The sequence below is a fragment of the Pagrus pagrus genome (assembly GCF_965226575.1).
Source record: "Pagrus pagrus genome assembly, chromosome: 17".
NCBI classification, from domain to species: Eukaryota; Metazoa; Chordata; class Actinopteri; order Spariformes; family Sparidae; genus Pagrus; species Pagrus pagrus.
The window spans coordinates 28,488,892-28,509,285 of record NC_140201.1 but is presented as its reverse complement, the minus strand read 5'-3'; the positions used below and the strand labels follow the sequence as shown (position 1 = coordinate 28,509,285).

Here is a 20,394-nt window from a genome sequence, read left to right as displayed (position 1 = left end):
TGAAGTGTGGGACATTTCTCCTTTATTTGCTGAGTGAAAGATCTGTTTAGTTTTAACTGGTGACTGAACACCATCAGACGGCATACTGCTGACCCTTTCACACAGAGTAGACATCATCTCGCCACAATTGCGACTCTGTATGAGGCAGCGAGGCGGTATAACGGTGCAAGATTCACACCCTGAAGAGGCAGTGTGAATGGTACTTTTATTGTGGATTTAAAAATGTGTAGAAAATCAAAACAAAGAAAGAATCGAAGAACAGATCAATTTTATTTAGCCAGTGAGAGCATTTAACTTAAGTGTAGTGTTAGGTTCAAAGTGGCCATAAATAAGATGTACAGTAACAGATCACAGCAGATACTTCCTCTGACTACTTCCAGGTTAAAACTACATACAAGGTATTGGTGAAGCCTTATTTAAGGAAGTGGGACAGTTTCTTTAGCTACAGTGATCCTGCACTTGTTAGGTCTGTTGGCTGCTCATATAAAAATAGCTTTTCGTACAAGGTAACATCAGCTTTAATATCACTGCAAAAAAAGTTCCATGTAAGCAAACAATGAATAAAAGAGTTGTAGCCATTGGGTCACCTTCTTGGGACTCAAATTGTTGTAAAAAAAAAAACCTAATATAGTTCGACATTCTCTCTCGAAATCTGTACATGCCAGTATTAAAATGAAACCTTCTAATCAAATTAAAATATTTATTTTCCGTTGTGTGCACATTTGAAACAATTAAAATTTAAATTTCAAAAGCCAATTTTAATGTTTGAAAATGCATAACTACTGACAATTTTCTCCTGATTTTGAACCCCAAAGACTTTGGTAGACAATGTGGAACCTAGACTGCCCTTCTTTATTTACTACCTAATTTTAACTTGTTATAAATGAAATTGCAAACTGTCATAATGGCAGGGCTCTATGGAAGCCCTGAGGGGCAAGTGAAGAATTTTAAGTATGATCAAATGTTATCTCTCCTATGTTTATGACTTAAGAACTGGTGAAAAAAGGTTTTGTCAGGATAATCTTTCTGAGTTCCTTATTTTTTTTTTCTATCTGTGAAAACAGGTGGGTAAAAAAATTTCCAGGAGAAAAAAGAAATTCAATTTGTGAAACCAAGGTGAAAAAACAAACACGTTTATAATATTAATTTTAGCCACAACAGGTCAAAGGCACAGGAGGCTTTGTAGTACAGTATGCTTAAAGCTATGGTCTACGATTTGAAAGATTTGTTATTATTATTAACATCATTTAGATGGTGGTTATGACCCAATAGTACCAACCACACAATGTGGAGAGTAAAAGGAACCAAAAAAATCCATTCTCTCTAGTGTCTGTAAAACTGAAAAGAAATTGACCAATAGGAACCATCCGGCCCGGATGGCTCCTATTGGATCAATTTTCCGATCCAATCCTCGCTCACTCTCCTGCTCCTGCTCACGTCTGGTCCCGACCCACTTCCGCATTTGAAACTACAAGCGGACAAGAGGTTTGTTTTGCCCTGAGCTGTTCAGCTGCCTCTGCTCGCCCACCGACAAAGAGTCAAAGAAAGAAAGTGTCACTGTAAACACACAAACCGGAGATGTGAAACAAAGAGGGCTCAAACCGAGTAAACATCGGGTCATGGTTTGAACGGTGGCGAAAGGTCCGTGAAGATATGGACCCGGTGCTGATACAGTGGCGTTTCTGTTGAGCAGGTAACCTTCGTCTCTATTGTGGATGTTGTGACACAGATAACTTTCATGCCGATGCTGCTGATGACTGTGAAAGCTGCCGTTAGTTTGTTTCTGTTATTAGACGTGTCTGTCTCTGCAGTGTTGTCAACAATTGTTTACTTGTTCGACGGAGACGTTAGCCTCTATGCTAGCATTGTAAGCTAACAACAAGTCTGAGTAGCACCGAACAGCAGCTGGGACTCACACAGGTTTGTTTTTCAGCCACAATGTGGAAGCGATCGTTGTGATGAAAGCTGACGGCAGCATCTGTTAGTCTCTTGGCCCTCAGTAACTTTTAGAAGTGGCTAACTTAGCTGTTGTAACTTATTACGTAGCTATAAGGTAACGTAGCTGTAGCATGCTAATGACGTTACGCTAGCTTGGCTGTGGAGCTTAGCTGTGGACATTGTAATGACTTACAAGATTTACGTGAGTTTCAACGTGCATTGTAATAACTTTATCTGTGAATCCGACATCGTTACTCCGCATTCAAAGCTGGGCTGTATTTGGTTTCTGCCGGTTTGTTGCTCTTGTTGCTTGTTGCGGGACGTATAAAGTTCGTTGAAAAGGGAAAAAAAAAAAAGCTTGTTGCGGGAGGTATAAAGTTCGTTGATGAGAAGAAAAAAAAAAAAGCTTGTAGCCGGAGGGGGTGTGTCGCGGGACTCCGAGGGGAGAGCGATACAAGCTCGGAGGGGAGGGGTTAAGGAGCACAGAGGGGAGGGGGGTGTGTGTGGGGGGATGCTTTTTTCAAACCTTTCTCAGATCGTAGACCAGAGCTTTAATTAACACAATTACACTTCAGCCTTTTGTGGCCGAAATGGGTATTACAAAAACAAACTCTCAAAATGTGCTGAACAAAAAAAACCCATTCTCCTGCCAAACCTTTTCTTATAATAATAATAATAAAAAAGTCATAAACGCAGACAACAAAACAATTTAGATCAGATGTAAAAAAGGGGGAACCAAAAAAAAACCTACCCTACCCCTCAGGGCTTTCATTCCTGTCAATATGGCAGTCACTGGCATAGGGGTATAGTGAAAAGTACTTGCTTTATAAGTTCTCATTTGAATCTGGCAGTTGTTATGCATTTGAATGAACATGGAATTTTAACACATTTTGTCATTCATCATGTGTACACAAATGGACAATTAACTTAAATGACTTAATTTCAATGTCACATTTACAGGCTGTGATACAGGTAAGGAATCTAAAGCATCACAAAAATTCCATGAAAACACATACTTGTGGAGAAAGTGTAGCCTACCTACATTCCCAATAAAAACATTTCAAATGTTTCAATCAAGCAATATCAGGGAACAGAAAATGGCATAAGGCATAAAACAATTGTGTACAGAGAACACATTAAGATGTGTATGTTTACAATCTCTCAACAGATACTTTCTCAGAACAAGCAACAATAATAGTACCACGTTCATATTTTGAGGAATATCACTCTGATGTACTCCATGCACTGTAAGTGGTAAAGTCTGGACATGCTGCTTCCACAGGTCACACAGGGCTGTCAGTTTAATATGTGAAAATATATAAAGTACAAAAACAGATTGACCAGTGGAAATGTTGAACATTTGATAATTTATAGTTGTAAACAAGCAGCAACCACACTAGCTGATGATGAAGCCACTTATTCCATGGCTATTAGATGATTACTGGTCAGAGACAATGCTGATTTACACCTTAAATATAGTAGATTTATTAATGTGAGTGTGTGTGGCTTAATTTGCTGGTGTCTAAACCTATAGGTCAGCAGTGGTGGTTGCTACTTGCTCGTCCCTCCCCCAGGCTTCCTCCCTCCTTGACCAAATTCATATTTTTGCTCCAATAAAGGCACATACACATCAGCATTCTGTTTCAGAGTTTCTAGGGGTCAACTGTGTGAATCAACAGGTCAGAGTTGAACAAAGGACAGTGGACAAATTCAAGTGAATCTACTGGAGCCAGTAAGAGATCGCTCCAAAACTGTTAACACTTGCTTGAATGTATCTGTTGTATGAGCTTCAGGTTAATTAAAGATGTGATGAATATTTCAGGGAGATGTGTAGTATGACAAATAATGAGAAACAAGGTGGCAAAAGACAAATTCAAATTTAAGCTTTAGCACTCTTTGGCACTCCAAAATTGGACAGAACCTTACTGTATGATTCCAAATGTGGACGCTAGAATGAAATGATCCCAGAGGGACTGAACACAGGTAGAGTCTGAACAGACCTATCCTGCATGGGAGCAGTTTCCTTGTGGTCTTACAGTCACTGAGAATTTTGACCTTTCAGAAATTATTTTCTTAGTCTTTTGGCCTGACGTTAAGGAGCTTTGATATTATCTGACATTTGAACTTAAGTTTGTCTGAGCTTCTGTGCCTTGGGTGAGTGTTGTTTTTTTTGGTTTTTGTTAATGCAGTGGTGCTAATTGGTGGTGTTAATTGTATTGGTTTGCATTTTTTCCCCTGGGTGGTACTGGATTAAACCTCTACTAGTTAAAGCTGTGTATTTGGCTGTTTTGCATTGAAATTTGTTTATTTTTTCCACACAGAGTGAACCAAAGGCAGGTGACTGTCACACGCTGAATCATAGTCCCAACAAGACAAGAAATAAAATGAAAACAAGACAAAATGAAATAGTGTATTTCCTAAATATTGGGTGTCCCTTTTTGTTATAGGCATTTCTTGAACATTCATGGCCTCTTTTTTTTCTGATCCTGACGATAGTAGTAGTACAACAAGTGAGGGCACACTACTATAAAATGTAGATCAATAGTGTTGAAAATAAAGTCACATTAACACAATTTCTAGGCGTTTATATGAGTGTGCGATACAATTCTTACATCACACTGCAGAACACAGTGGCGCAGTAGAACAGTCCATGTAGTCCTGCTGTTGTGATGTCAAACACTTGTTGGTCTGATACAAGTGGCCTGATGTTGGTGGAATCCGGAGTAGACAGCAACTTCTTACTGTAGGAAAGACACAACTCTTTTAATAAACAGCTAACATTTGCCTTTTTGGAAAGTGCAGTTTTAAAGACACGGGTGTGTGTGTGTGTGTTATTTTTTGTGCCCTCACACTCAAATATTCTATATATCTATTGGCTGGGGAATTTTGACAGGATTATTGCACAAAAAATTCCATTAGCACAGAAGAAATCTGAAAGCAGATGTTTAACGAGCGCAGAGAAGCAGCCTAAGTGTAAAGAGAAGGGTTAAAGCTGGAGCACACAAAGTCTGTGCAAGCAACAATATATCTGAGTGCATGCATAAAGTCTGAGCAAAAGCAGAGCAATTCTAAGCACAAGTTAGGGATATTTGAGTGCTTGGGTAGAGTTCTGAGGGAAAACAATACAAAAAATCATTAAATCACACTCTCAAATTGAAAGACCGCGTTTTTGAATTAAGATTGGGAAAAAACTCCATAAATGTGACTTTAAAAAGCAGGTACTATAGACCAAGACTCAATACCTTGTAGAGGCTTTAATGCTAACTAAAAAGAATGATGACTTTTTCATATGAAATCCCTTTAGCTCATAAGACATAACTCACTAGATCATGGTCACAATGAGGATTTGGATTATCTATATAAAACACAACTACCCACTCGGTTGACATCTACACCTTCACTAATTTTGTCTGCTTTGACAGAACAACCACTCAGATCATTTACTTTTGTAAAACTAGAATTTCCCACCACATGGAAAAAACTCTGGCGTTCAAAATGTCACACAAGCAAACAAAAAGAAGTATTCAAAAGTAAAAGTACAACCCTGATTCCAAAAAAAGTTGGGACACTGTTAAAGGCAAATAAAAACAGAATGAAATGATTCATGAAATTATGTCCTTTTCAACCTAGATTCGTTAGTTGTGAAATTGAAACTCTTTCCCATTTGTACTTGCTACACAACATTAGCTGCTCAACAGTTTATATAAAAAGAAATACATTATTTAAAAAGAAAATCAGTGGTGCAACGAGTACAGCTGTGTCAAGCGCCTGCTCCTCAGAAAAAGAAAGATACAACAGCCAAAAAAGCTGCAGGACAACTTCAACTGGACAGCCACCGAGACACATCACTAGAAAACGTCTCCAGACAAACCATTGTTTAAAATACTACGGTGTGCATGCCGTGTGCTCCTCTCCTGCAACACATTTTTTGGCAGTTTTTGGATCGCATAAAAGTTAAAATATTTGTAACTTTTCAGCGCTGTTCACGGCGTCACCACTCATCAATGTCACTTTGCCCAGGCAACTTGCGCATTGATATGATTAAAATATAGTGATGCAGCATTATAGGTTTTCAGGTGAAATACAGTAAGTCATTAACTACAGTAATATGGTAATTACATTACATTCATGTTTCATGTAGTCAGTGAGGTTGAGGGACAAGTGAAAAGAAAGCAAAAAGACAAAACATATGGTTAGTTTGTGTGTCAGTGTAATGTTAACAAAGCTGTATTTTATCTATGATAATATACTGTATCCACTTACATCAGGCCATTTTAGGACCAAAGTGAACAGTTGTTTAGGGAAAACTTGTCCAAAGCAATACTGTTGGACTTTAAAAGTCAAATGATTTAGAAAGGGCACATTTTGAGTTCTGGCTTTGGGCTGGTTTTATTACAAACCCCAATTCCACTGAAGTTGGGACGTTGTGAAAAACGTAAATAAAAACGTAAATAAAAACAGAATACATTGATTTGCAAACCTGTTCAACTTATATTCAATTGAATACACTACAAAGACAAGATATTTAATGTTTTGGAAATATTCACTCATTTTGAATTTGAGCCTGCAACACGTTCCAAAAAGGTTGGGACAGGGGCATCAAAAGACTGGGAAAGTTGAGGAATGCTCAAAAAACACCTGTTTGGAACATTCCACAGGTGAACAGGTTAATTAGAAACAGGTGAGTGTCATGATTGGGTATAAAAGGAGCATCCCTGAAAGACTCAGTCGTTCACAAGCAAGGATGGGGCGAGGTTCAACACTTTGTGAACAACTGTGTGAGCAAATAGTCCAACAGTTTAAGAACAACGTTTCTAAACGTACAATTGCATCCATCATCTACAGTCCATAATATCATCAAAAGATTCAGAGGATCTGGAGACATCTCTGCACATAAGCGCCCAGAAACGCCGCCGGCTTCTCTGGGCCCGAGCTCATCTGAGATGGACTGACGCAAAGTGGAAAAGTATGCTGTGGTCTGACGAGTCCACATTTCAAATTGTTTTTGGAAATCATGGACGTCGTGTCCTCCAGGCCAAAGAGGAAAAGGACCATCCAGATTGTTATCAGCGCAAAGTTCAAAAGCCAGCATCTGTGATGGTATGATGGTATGGGGGTGTGTTAGTGCCCATGGCATGGATAACTTGCACATCTGTGAAGGCACCATTAATGCTGAAAGGTACATACAGGTTTTGGAGCAACATTCTGCCATCCAAGCAACGTCTTTTTCAGGGACGTCCCTGCTTATTTCAGCAAGACAATGCCAAGCCACATTCTGCATGTGTTACAACAGCGTGGCTTCGTAGTTAAGGAGTGCGGGTACTAGACTTGCCTGTCTGCAGTCCAGCTTTTTTGGAACGTGTTTCAGGCATCAAATTCAAAATGAGTGAATATTTGCAAAAAAAACCAAAGTTTATCAGTTTGACCATTAAATATCTAGTCTTTGTAGTATATTCAACTGAATATAAGTTGAAAAGGATTTGCAAATCATTGTTTTCTGATTTTATTTACGTTTTACACAACGTCCTATCTTCATTGGAATTGGGGTTTGTACATGGACCTGACAACCCTGATTTAGGGGGACACTTGAAGACTGAGGTGCGTTCCAAATCGCACACTTCATCATTTTACTTTTAATAAGCACTGCAGCAACCCTTACAAAGTACATACTGTTGCATGCAGTATGCACACAATTGGGACATTTACTACAACATTACTACACTATTTTGTCATGAGTGTGCACCTTGAACTTTGATTCTCTTGCTCCTTTGTCCGTTACAGTCTTAGCAAATAAATGTTGGAGTACAGAGAACATAGTACTTACACGTACATGTGCTTTCATCTGACATTGTGGTGTCTGTCATTCTGTGACATGAACTGTCTGATGTTTGTGCTCTCTCGGCTTCGTTTATTTGCGTGCCACGTGGCTGTGCAAAGGATTGTAGGTAAGAATAGCTAGAAAAGCATGCTGGCTTGCATATTGCAGAGTACGACTGGATATAGTAGGACATCCTGGTATTTTTGCCATACTTTGCATTGGGACATACAAAATCTTTTTCTGGCATACTAAATAGTATGGCAGCATTGGTATTGGAATGCAGGGAGAGAAAGCCAAGCATTTTGTGACATAAGAAATTTTGTGGAACACTTTCAAGTCACACTGGGATAACATGAGTCAACAGGTCCATGCCAGGTTGAGTGCACACTATTATTAAAGCAAAAGGACATACCAAATACTAAAATACTCCCAAATTCCTGTACATGTTTCATAGAGTCAACTTTTCACTCAAATTGTAAAGCTTATATTATCATTTGTAAGGAAAAAAAATAGTATTACATTTGAAACAAATGCAAAATACATGCATTTTGTACAAACTCTCCAAACAAATAGGCAGCAGTGTTTCATCCCTTTGGGAAGTGTTTCCTGAAGCCTAGTCAATTTTTACCAAATTCATGCAGGGCAATTTTTCCCAAATTGTACCCAAAATATGCACAACCTTCTTTCACAAAAAGGTAACAAATCCTTCAATCAACTAACAGTCATATTATTTGAAAGAGAGATCTGGAGATATTTCATCATATTAGTCTAATGCCTTTTAAGGAGGGAATTTGTATAGATATTTGAGAAAAACCTTGAGAAAACATGAATGTTTTCTCAAGGTTTTGTGATCCATCAGTGTAAGCATCATGTGTAAGACTTTAGTGCTTTTAACATTTTAGCTTTGACATAGTGTCTAACCACCACATGTCTGTCTGTAGAAATTTTTCAAATCTCTTAATAAAATGGAAATCTGATGTTCTGTTTGCCTAAAAAAGAAAAGTGACCTTGTGATGTTTTGATGATCCGTCTGTGAAATAAGTCACGCAGATACAAACATATTAAATACAATACTTTTATTTACCTCTTCCCTTGTATTGTCTTCATACATTTCAATAAAGATAAAAAAGACAGGATAAGATGGAGACATAAGGCAGGGGACAGTGTGAGTCCATCACACCAGCTGAAGAGCTGCCCTCGGTGGACGATGGTCCAGAGAGAGTGATGAAAATGAAGACATCAGATTGTCCAGGGTGCAGAACTTCACTGTTCACCGATTTGTGTGCATCACGCCCAATCATCCTTTAATAAAGAAAACTGTAATTAGGCAAACAAAGCACACTGCCATCTTCTGGAAGATAACAAATTAACTCCAGACAAACCAAAACTGGAACCAAAAACCACTTTGTTCTGCAAATCACAACATGGAAAGAGTTGTTACAAAAGTTATTTTCCCGTTTTGTCTTGTGGTTACTTTCTGACAATAAGTTAAAGAGAACATGTGTACTATAAAGACAGGAAATAAACTACAATGGAGTGCGCATAGGTTAAAAAATAACTTTTGGTAGGGCTGTACAATATAGTAAAAAATGATTCAAGATTAGCGGGATTGATCATGTTAGCATGATTTTTTTATTTAAACTAAGAAATCATGATGATGTTACATTTGTTGAGGGAGGGCTCCAGACTGCGACCATTTAGTCGCATTTTGCAGCCATTTTTGGAGACGGTGCAACTAAATTTGAGAACTAGAAGGATGTGTGCTACTTGCAAATATGCCCCCCCTGATTTTGTTTTATGAAATAATCATCATGTGAAGCACCAGGGGAAAAATTTCTGCCAGTAATATTGTGCTCTGCCACAGCAAAAAAAAAAAGAAAAAAAAGAAAAAGGCAAACAACATGTTCTATGATCAATCAGCTGCTCCACCTCCTCAATAAATAGACAGTTATTGTTAAACACGTTTGTTACTGAAGTCGAGAGGTCTGCAGCGCCCCTCTCTCCCCCAAGGAGAGAAGGAGTAACCGCAGGCCAGTGACCCATGACGAGTTTATCATCGTTTATAAAAAGACAGCATTGTGAGGATACAGCCATTTCATGCCCAAGACATCGCCTATAAAAAGGTGGATCTACCGATGTGCATCCTGCTCATAGTTCAGTTTTAAAATTGCAGCGCAACCTTGAGTGTCTCTGCAGGCAGCTGCTGACATAAATAACCATTTATGGTGCCCCCAAATTGCAGTTTTGCTCATCAGTTAACCACTCTAATGTTGTCAGTTGATTTTTTTTCATCTAGTGCACAAACTCATATAAAAGTATATTTATGGTTCCCCTTATTCATAATTCCTAATTGAAATGCGATCAGTTTGCATTTCTGTAAGCTCTAAGTTTTATCCTGTTATTGTAATGCAAAAAAAACGACCCCAAAAAAAAATGACTGAGTGACTTCAAGAATAAGGGATACCAGAGTGATTTTAAAATAATAATAGAAAAAAAACATTAATGTGACAGAGTCAGCAACACAAGGAATCTAATAATGACCTTATGCATGAAAATGCATGAAAATACAGGGATGAAAAACAAAGCAAATGCTCTTCTTAGCCTGTACCCCAGTAAGAAAGTGGAAAACAACAGTTTTAAACTCTAAACTTATCTATTGGTGTTTTTTTCTAAATAAAATCTGGTTTTAGGAGGAGCTACAAACTCTTAAGCACTACATCACTTTAACAGCAGGCAGCACCAGTGCTACTAGTGGAAAAAGTAAGTCTGGAGCCCTGTGAGGTCTGTACCAAAGATGTTTTCTTATGTTTGGAGAACAAAATATGTAGGGCAGCACATCTCATCAGCACCACCGTACTTCATTATAATGCTTTTATCACACATTTTAATTTCATAAAAAAATTTCAGCTGTTGTATAATAAACTTGTTTCAGTGGGTATCCCTACTTCCTGACTACAGTGGTAAACACAGACTTACTGCCAAACAAGGCATTTGTGCATTGTGATTTACCATTACTGCTGTTACTTACCTCCAAATGTAAATTGTCATCTGTTTCTGATGTTCCACCAGGCTAGATGGGACCACTCCGTTTCCACCTGACATCCACGTTGAGATGAAAAGTGCAGCACATGCCTAGTTACAAAATTCAGAGGTGCATGACAGTAACAGCTTGCGGGACCTTTCAACAGGCCGATGAAGTCATTTTTGTTGCCCGCATCCCAGTAACCAAGACACTTTGGCAAGCACAAATCAAATGTAAGTTAGAATCGCCCCAGCTATGTTAATTGTTGACTGATAATTATATGTTCATTCAATTAATAAAATGTTGTCCAAATCACTGTTGATTTTTTTTAAATAATCCTACATTTTCTATTTTGGACAAGATTGGCTATCACAAGTTAAACATCCAGGAGACTTACCTAAAAAAACTACTTCAAACCCTGCTACAGCACAGTATTTGTAATGTAAAATAGAGGTAGAAAGCACCAAAACGGGACAGTCAACTAAAGTAGAAGTACCTCAAAATTGGGCTTACATACATTACTAGAGTAAATGCATTACAGACAAAATATCCAAGATTCATACACATTTTCATGAAACCCTTTGTGGAGAAATTAATCTCAATCAAGAAAGTACTCGGAATTTTAAAATATTTCAGATACTGGTTCATGGGATTATTATCGCCACTGTGGATTAAGTGCAGGGCTTATCCAGTTTAATAATACATCCTGGAGGTTTTAGGTAGGGATGTCCCGAGCCGATCTGCGGGAAATTTTTTCACTGATCGGGATCGGCAATTTTGAACGTGGACCCAAGCACGATTATTTTTACGTCAGCTGTCGTCAACGGAGCACAATTTGTGGCAGAATGCAGACGCGCGCGTCAGGTCTGGAGAACCTGTGGATAAAATGTCTGCGGGGTGGAAATATTTCAAATTAGAAAGCGAAAGCAGTCCAACGGCGACATGTAACATCTGCAATGACCGTTTCGCAAGGGGGTAGCAAAAGAGCTGCATTTAATACTACAAATTTGACACGGCACATAAAAAACAAAAACATGAGTTCACTCAAGCAATACAGGCAAAGGCACTGAAGCAACAAACACTCGTGGATACTTTCAAAAGGAAAGAGAAATATCCTCGAGTCAGCGTCATGGCCAAAAATATTACAGAGAAGGTAACTGAATTCATCGCTCTGGATAACCAGCCCATCTCCGTGGTCGAGGATCAGGGTTTAGTTACTAACTTTGTTTACTTGGTTGTTTTTGTTAAAAAAATTAAAAAACTAATGAAAACCAATGTTGCAATAGGATATGCAGAATAAGAAAAAGCCATATGAAAGTATTTACTTTGTTTCAACAAAATAAAAAAAAGCTATTAAGGAACAGCTTGGATGCAGGTGATTTTTTTCTTAATGCAGCTGTATTATCTAGGAAAATATTAGTTAGGGTATCGGCAGATACTAAATATTAAATGACTCAGATCGGGATTGGGGTAAAAAGAACCTGATCGGGACATCCCTAGTTTTAGGTTCACTCAAACTGCAATAAGTTCCAGCAGACCTAGCCTACAGCCGGGCTCACACTACAGGAGTACCAGGCTGGTTTAACCTCGATTTGTGCCTCCTAAAAATCAGAGGAGAAATCTGTTCCAGGAGCTTGGTTGGATGCAAAGGTCTGCCCAGATTATCTGTTATGTGTTAGGGTTGTACAGATCCAGTCTCAAACCTCCCAAACTCCTCCAGACTCATTGTGTTTGATATTTAGCATTCAAAATCTGGACGACCACATTTGTCATCATATCAGTACTTAAAAATAGCCAATAAGACATCCCGGAGCAGTTGACCCCAAGGCTAAAGTTAGCTAACATAGTATTGTTAACAATTAATAAAAGTGGCATCTCCAGTTCTCATTACAGAATAGACTGCCCATGTTGACCACGTCTCCCCGACCATTTTATCATGCAGACTTGTTTTCTGCTTTTGTTTATTCTCACTGCAGGTATTAACTAACTGCAGCAAGTTGTTGTGCCAGCCGTCAGTTTTCATTTGAGTGTGATAAGCCACTATTTTCAAGTCTTGTAGTGTGCGCAGGCTTGAGATCAGAGACAAGAACATCTGTGAAGACTCTCCTTATGTACGGATTGAAACCCGTTTTCACGATCGGTCTGGATTTTAAAACTCTTGTAGTGTGAGTCTGGCCTAACCAAAGTTTAGATGTAGCTTGTAGAAATTTTAACGGTTAAAGTCTAACTGATCAAAACTATACTACCTGCAGCAATAACACTACAGCTTCAGCTGTCTGTCTCGTCACCTGCTTCTTCCTGCAGGTTTTTATCATGATTAATTTTCTTAGATTTTTAGTTCAAGAGTTCAACTTCAAATTCAACTTGTGCAGTCATAAAAAAAAAATACTACTGAAACCTAATAGAGAGAAAAAATCCGAATTTGATAACATTTACAGGTGGTCAAATATTACCTAAACATCATATTAGAGGAGTGTAAGGGCTTACCTCAAGTTTAACTTGTCTTCACTTTGTCTTTAACAGACAAAAGCTTTTCCTTATGTTCCCTACTGGCTTTCATTTCATCAGTCTCCTTGCCCTCCTCGCCCTTTTCTTCTTTTTCTTCCTCTCCACCAAGGATCACACCCTGTCGGACACTGACAGAGATTACTAATGCCTGTATGATGCCATAGATCAAAGCAAACTGAGGGAGATACTCCTGGATCAACCAGAGCAATCCTGTCATTCCAACTGTGGAGACAAAAAACATGGCCATACCATGAAGCCATAGCCTCAGTGCTCCCTGTACCCCTAAAACCTCCAAAATCAGCTTAGCAGGGGGGGACACAGTCCACAGGAAGCCAACGACAAAAAGGTCAAACAAGTGGCGGAGGAAATTGAAACAGATCTCATGGTGCTCCGGTAGGATTTCCACCTTCAAGCTGTGCGCAAAGAGTCGGAAAGGAGATATCAGCTGAGAGGAGGGAGGTGTAGGAGATGGAGGAGGCGTTCCATAATCAGAAAAGTCCCCATCAATATCACGGTCCCACAAATCTCCACTCCTACCACCATGTTTCCTTCGTCTTAGTCCACTTGGTTCCTTTTTTCTTGGCCACAAAAGGTAAGTGGATGGGAGATATTTCCACCATCTAGAAATTTGCTCAGAATTTGCCTCCATCTCCCGTTTCCCTGCACCGAGATCTTCGATTCCCATGGGCTGAAGCTTCTCCTGCGCTTCCCAGTACTCTTCTACTGAACTACTTTGGTCACTATGATGTCTCCACCCTCCCCAGATCCAAGAGGTCCACCCTCTGAGGCCCTCACTGCCACGCTTCTGGCCTTCAGCTATCACCGGTGTGGTATTCTCTGACACGGCACTGCTGCCCCATGATCGCGCCCAACCCCAAGCTCTAACCAACACAGCTGTCATGCTTTCTCAGAGCTTTTAGGACTAACTTAAATCGACAAACACTGAGTTCTCAGCTCCTGTTGCTTAAGCATGCATGGACTGCCAATTAAGTTGTGAAGTTGTAATACTTGTTCACGAGGACTTAGGCCTAGGCAAAATTAAGTCCTCAGATCATAGACACACCTGTTGGTGCGTTTGGGGAGTAATTTAGAAAAAGGAGTGACCCCTCCTACATTACTTGCAAAAAATGTATTAACCGCCAACATTTATATGTCAATATTCTCGTCTACATGTCGTTGGTTAAACCTGGCGACCTTTTGAACTGCCAAGGTTGTTTTCAGTAACCCTGCATTGTCTTCAGAAATGCTCAATAAGCAAGTTAGCAACGGCTAGCTGGAAGTGAATGGGTTCAGCTGACCAAGATTCCAGCTCAATAACGTCAGTCAACGTTAATGTGGATGTTTGACAAACTTGTTTTACTTTTCCCGAAACACATTGCTTCACTCCTCATGCCTGAAAATAAGAGAAAAGGTATTTAGAGTTGGGTTAAGCATTAACTCTTCCTTCCAATTCCACGTCAGCATCAATGCGAGTTAACGTTAGCTAATGTTAGACAGGTCTTGAGAGTCGTCTTAGCAATCCTGTAGGATTTTCAATGTTCAAGGTTCCACGTCTATTTAATTGTCATCGTACAAAGAAACTAAGATCATTGGCTGGTTTAACGTTTACTATCAAATGTCGAAACATTTTTCAGTGTCTCTAAAGTAGAGTAGCTAATCTGATAATGGATACATGCTCACCTTCAGCAACGTTAGCTTGAGTTTGTCTGTCAGGCCATAACTAGCATAACTTCCGCCTTGTTAGCATCAAGAGTCGATACACAGACCAAGTACCTAAACCTTCGGATGCCGTGATGAAAACGCACCACCGTATTTTTAAAAGTAAGGTTCCAGCTACTGGCGACGGCTAACGTTACCACTGACAGATCTGCTAGCCAGCAAAAACACAGGGAATGGTCCGCTTCCCAAATCCACTGAAACGTTAAAGTAAAGAGAACAAAGAACACAGACTACCGCTGTGGAGTCACCCTTCAAAATAAAACCTCGGTGGACTATCGGCGGTTCATGCTAACAAACACGTTCACCGACCATAGACCAGCACTGAATACAACAGGAGCATTAGGTACATCTAGTTCATACGAAGTCAACCATGTATTGCCAGTTATTTTCCAGGGTTTGCCTGATGGCTGTGGAGAAAAAGCATTTGATAGTTACCTGTGCGTGCCCGAGTTCTGATCACACACACACCCTTCTCGCAGTACTAGTGAGGGGGCGTGATTTTCTACGGGGTCGCGGCTCGAATAGTCAAGATATATATTGATGACGTGGGTAGTCTCACACTGTAACGTAAGATATGGTTCGACTGCTGGAAACCAGCTGACTGCGACAGGCCTCGTCTAAAGACTGCTCATTTAAAAGTCCCTCTAACAAACAGCTTCTCGACCTCACCGTCGCAGCTTAAACAATGCAGAAAAATCGTTTTGGCTGATCAGCCCATACTAAGCACATCTCATGCAGTCAAGGTACAACATTTCATTACCATCACGTCTGCATTAGTAGAGGACCACAGGGGGATTTTGTTAACCATATTTTAGGATACTCTGAAGAAATTAATTTGTCACCGATGCTGCAAAGCCCCTTTCTGAATTGCATCGACCACTATTACATTCTGGTTTAACAGGTATTTTGTAATTCAGAAATTCACCATTTGACAATAGACCATCTTTATGCTGAATATGAAACCATTTCTAAACAAAGTTTGATTTAAAAGGAGAATCTTGTTCAAAATGTAATATGTGGAGAATCTGTGCTTATAGGCAAAGGTCCATACTGATGGCTGTGTGAAAATTAAGCTAGTTCTTATTTGGCAACTTGTCTACATAGTAGTTACAAGGAAGTCAAGCCCACCAAAAATAAGCATTTGAGAAAGCTGTACCATATGCTACCTCAAAGCATGGCATACTAAAATGTCCCAATGTGGCATTTAGCTTCATGTGGTTCAATTTATTCTAATCAACCTTTCAGTGAAAAGAAAATCTGGAGTCATTTTGTTAACCATTTATTTGAATTTCCTTAAATACATGTACATAGAAGGAATCAAGCCCTCGTTACAGTGAGGGGCTTTGTGCTAGTAAGACCAGAAACAACTTTGAGCATGTTTTCACAGGTCAACTCATTCGAGTGAATGACAATTCATCCCAACAATTACAAATGCTTCAATTTCTTGGATGACCCAATTTGGCCATCTGAAGTTTGGAGCAGTCCTAATGCACAGGTTGCAGTGCCTGTAGAAGGAAATCAAATTATGAAGGATTAATATCAGCACTTTTTGACTTCAGCATCACTCAACCTGGAAGATGGGTGGGGGGACACCAAGTCAGTACTAACCTGGAGCGTTCATCATGTCCAAATTTCATCCAGCTTGGGCTGCCGTAGTCTTACCTGACAAGATAGAAATATTAATTATTGAATTACCAATGATTGGCTTCCACAAATCTTTCCAACAGTGTGTGTCTCAGTGCGCTGCGAGTAAACTTCAGTTAAGATCAGTCGAACCGAATAACTGCATCATCACAGACACAAGAGCTAAAGGATAAAAGCCCTTCTACACCCCATTTGGATGGTTCCTATTTATCAACCGAGACGGGTCAATTGAATTTTACATTTGCCACTATGCTGCATCTCGGGAAATTATTTATCCAAATGGGGCTGGACTTTCAGAGACGTTTGTACTTACAGCTGTGGAAACATCACATCGACTCCTGTCTGTCCGTCCGTGTGTGTGGACGACCTACATGACAAATTAAGATCAGTGTTACCACATGTCAAAACAAGGTCCCGGGACCAGTGTTTAGATTCAACTCATTTAGTGGTTAACAAAAAACTGTCCTAGTGAAAACAGTTAAGCAGGCCCTGGATAACTGGGTCATTAGAAATTTCCAAGTAGTTTAAGTAGTAATTTACATTTTACATGAAATAACTGGGTTCAAACATACCATATCATTGGTGTGGTTATGTGGTCAGTGCACTGTGAAAACAACTTCATGCTTTTCTCAGAGACTCTAGTCTATGAAATCATCATTCCACATAACAGGGGCACAGAACAGAGGCATTTCCTTGACACACTTACCTAGAAGAGCAGTCTCATCTAGTGGCACGTTGTTAAACACCTGTTGAGGGCAAAGAACAATATGAGACCAGTTCTTTGCTAAGGTGGTATTTGTCAGTAACGTGAATGCTCAGTGCACTGTGAAAGAGCTTCATGGTATAATCAGAGACTCTAGTCTTGTGAATCATCATAGTAGCATTGTTTTTTTGACAGCATTTGATTCTGTGCAATCCCACCCTGACACTCACTGTAAGCCCATGGTGTCAGACTCATCTGTTGTCCTCAGCAGTCCATAATGAGATTGTTCCTTCAGTGCTCTGATCAGCATGAGGTAGCCACTGCATCCATCTTTCATGTGACGCTGCAGAATGCATCACTTCCCTGAGTTCTGTCATACACTGTAATAAAAAGTATATAATACTTGCATTAGTTTGCTAGGGATGTCAGATGTTTATGCAGCTGCAAGGTGAAAATATTGCAACTCGTTTCAAATCAATGTTTCAAATCAATTTTTTACTAAAATCTACAGCTAAAGTGTGTAATTTCCTGAACTTTCCTTGTTAGAAGCTGCATCTTTTAGCCTGAAATGTCTACACGCCCTGATCATCACCATCACTTTAATCATACATGAGCAAACCATGTTGTCCTGGCGTTTAGTCTAAGGCTTAGGCTGATTCTACTTTTTAGAAGCTGTACCGGCTGTAGTTGCAGTCAGGGTCTTGTGCTCCGCCGCCATACCACGTGGTGAGCGTTTCAGAACCACTGCAGAAGCCGCTTCGTACCATTTCGCAAATGGCTACTACATACGTCTTAAAAATTACTGAGAATAGACTCAATCAGCATCGCATTTACCTTCCACTGTTTCCTCTGTAGTATATGAAATCATGACTGACGACCTCATGTTCACGTCTTTTGTCCAGTCAGGGCTCACGTCCTTCACCGTAGAGTGTCGTCTGCAAGAGACTGAATAGTGAGCCGTACGTCATTTATATAGTCGGGTCCTTCTACGCTACGTACTTTTGGTGTCCCGAATACTGCCTGTTTCAAGGTTGTTGTTGTTGTTGTTGTTGTTGTTCTTCTTCTTCTTCTTCTTCTTCTTCTTCTTCTTCTTCTTCCACAAAATAAAATAAAACAAAAAATCTTCCTAAACTCCAAGGAATATATCTCCTTCAAATCTTCCACAATGGCACGATACCCAGGATACCAGATTTTTCATAAATCATAGAAATTGCATATAACAGAAAAAAATGTAATAACTGATATAAAGAAAGCACAAAACACAACAAAAGAAAATCCAAACATACGAATAAGAACAAAACAGGTATACAAATATTTGAATTAAATCAAAAAGAGGATTTTAAGGCATTGTAGATGCTCATGGTCCTTATTATTTTCTGATTTGTCAGTCCTTTAAGTGTTTAAAAAGTCTTTTAGTCTTTTTGCATTTATGGATATAAAACGTGTCACATGAAAGAGAAAAATTTATAATAGATACATGACTTCTGTCCAGATCGTTTTTCTCATTTAAAAAAACCCTCTTTTCTGTAAACAAATCTTAATTTGATCTAAGAGGCCTAGTCTTAGGTTGATGTACAACATCAACCCAGAAAACTACACATAAATACATTCATAAAATAGATGCAGAATAGTTTCTGAGCCAGTATTACAGAATACACAGGATTCACTAATATCATTTCTGGATCTTTTTACAAAGCAGTTAGTTGGATAGATTAAATTAATAATTTTTAAAATACACTATTTAAACACTGTTCTCTAAGTGATTAAACCAATCGTCTTTGCTATGAGAAGTTGCAGGACATAATAACATGCATCTAAAAATGTGTTGTTACATTTGTTATCGTTTATGTTAATGCCATTGAATAAAACATCTGTGTTAAACATTGACTGTGCCTTAAATACATAACTACTTCAGCTTCAGCTTCAGACAGAAATGATGGTAGAATTCGTGAAATTGGTCAGAATGAAAACCTGTATAATCTGCACACTGTGGGACATGCTTGTGCTATTTCTGGTCTTTGAGGGAAATCTCATATGTGTCCTGAGAATCTCGTTTTTAGCTTTCTTGGCCTAATGTCAAGGCTACTGTATCAATTGCCATACCGTAACCATGTGCAAGACTCAAGAATGATGTACATTAGGACTTGCAGTGAGTGTGCTAACCAGGCTGACTGCTGCCTTTTTCTTTGCTCAGAATGAGACCATCTATATAAGATGAGCATGCACACTCTTAGTGTACGTGTCCAAATAAGGATGAGAGAAATGGAAGGACTGCACGGTGAGTTGCTTGTGAAATCCACGAGGTGTGACAAAGATGAGTGGAGAAAGTGCATGATTATATGCAGAATTATTGTTCTGTTGAAAGACTATGGTTCTCAATACGTTCTTATTTCATAACAACATGTCAGGGCCCCGCTGAGCAGAAAGTGAATCAACATCAAAATTGTTCAGCCACAATGTTTAATAGTGCACAGTGTTCATAAGGATTATGTTGAACACTGCTTTGAATTTTGACTAATGATTTCGAAACCTTATCCAACATCTTGAATGTCACTCAAATCCTTTATGGAAAACTACAGGTAATCTTTGACATGGTTTTTCTTCGATAATAGTACAGTATCCACACTCCCATAGGCCATTTTTCTGTAGTGTTCTTGATGAGGTTGACTTATCGACTTTTACTCTCAGCAGCTTAGTGCTACTTTCAAATGAAAAGAAGACCAGAAGATGTTAAAACTTGATTTAAAAAATCTTAGTCAATAATGCTCATATTCTGAAATTAAACATAGTGTTTTTTCTGGAGCTGATAATGGAAGTTGTCACAGAATGTATACTAATGCCATTTGAGAGAATAATTGAGATGAAAAGGGGAAATGCGTGTGATGATGACTTTATGATTGCTAATTACAAAAGTCGAATTGAAAGGTGTGCCCTAGTTACTGTTTATGGGTCCGTGTATCATCTGATCATTCAATGATTCAATTCAAACAAAAAATAAAAAAAACAAGCTAGAATTTAGTTTTTTTCCGTAGCCACCAAAGA

General features: G+C 39.1%; 1 protein-coding gene and 1 long non-coding RNA gene across 5 annotated transcripts; both read right to left on the bottom strand.

The window, feature by feature from the left end:
- Positions 1–251: 251 nt before the first annotated feature.
- On the bottom strand, positions 252–15,541 carry cUnh6orf47 (chromosome Un C6orf47 homolog). Of its 4 annotated transcripts, none has more exons than XR_014624564.1 (4): positions 15,441–15,541; positions 13,266–14,679; positions 10,785–10,888; positions 8,816–9,058 (listed from the first exon to the last, which is right to left on the bottom strand). XR_014624564.1 is itself a non-coding variant. In XM_084378891.1 (3 exons), exon 2 carries the CDS (start codon positions 14,185–14,187, stop codon positions 13,273–13,275), a length of 915 nt encoding a protein of 304 aa, XP_084235017.1. In that variant the 5' UTR covers positions 14,188–14,679; positions 14,967–15,388; the 3' UTR covers positions 252–4,679; positions 13,266–13,272. The 4 variants fall into 4 exon arrangements, 1 of the variants encoding a protein (XP_084235017.1); XR_014624565.1 differs by lacking the exon at positions 15,441–15,541 and adding an exon at positions 14,967–15,389 and having other exon boundaries at positions 10,785–10,851; XR_014624566.1 differs by lacking the exon at positions 15,441–15,541 and adding an exon at positions 14,967–15,387.
- Positions 15,542–16,268: 727 nt separating this feature from the next.
- LOC311272487 lies at positions 16,269–18,309 on the bottom strand. Its single transcript, XR_014624569.1, has 6 exons — positions 18,187–18,309; positions 17,583–17,732; positions 17,356–17,395; positions 16,963–17,016; positions 16,614–16,667; positions 16,269–16,510 (listed from the first exon to the last, which is right to left on the bottom strand). It is a non-coding gene; the product is annotated as an uncharacterized lncRNA (long non-coding RNA).
- Between the last annotated feature and the right edge of the window lie 2,085 nt (positions 18,310–20,394).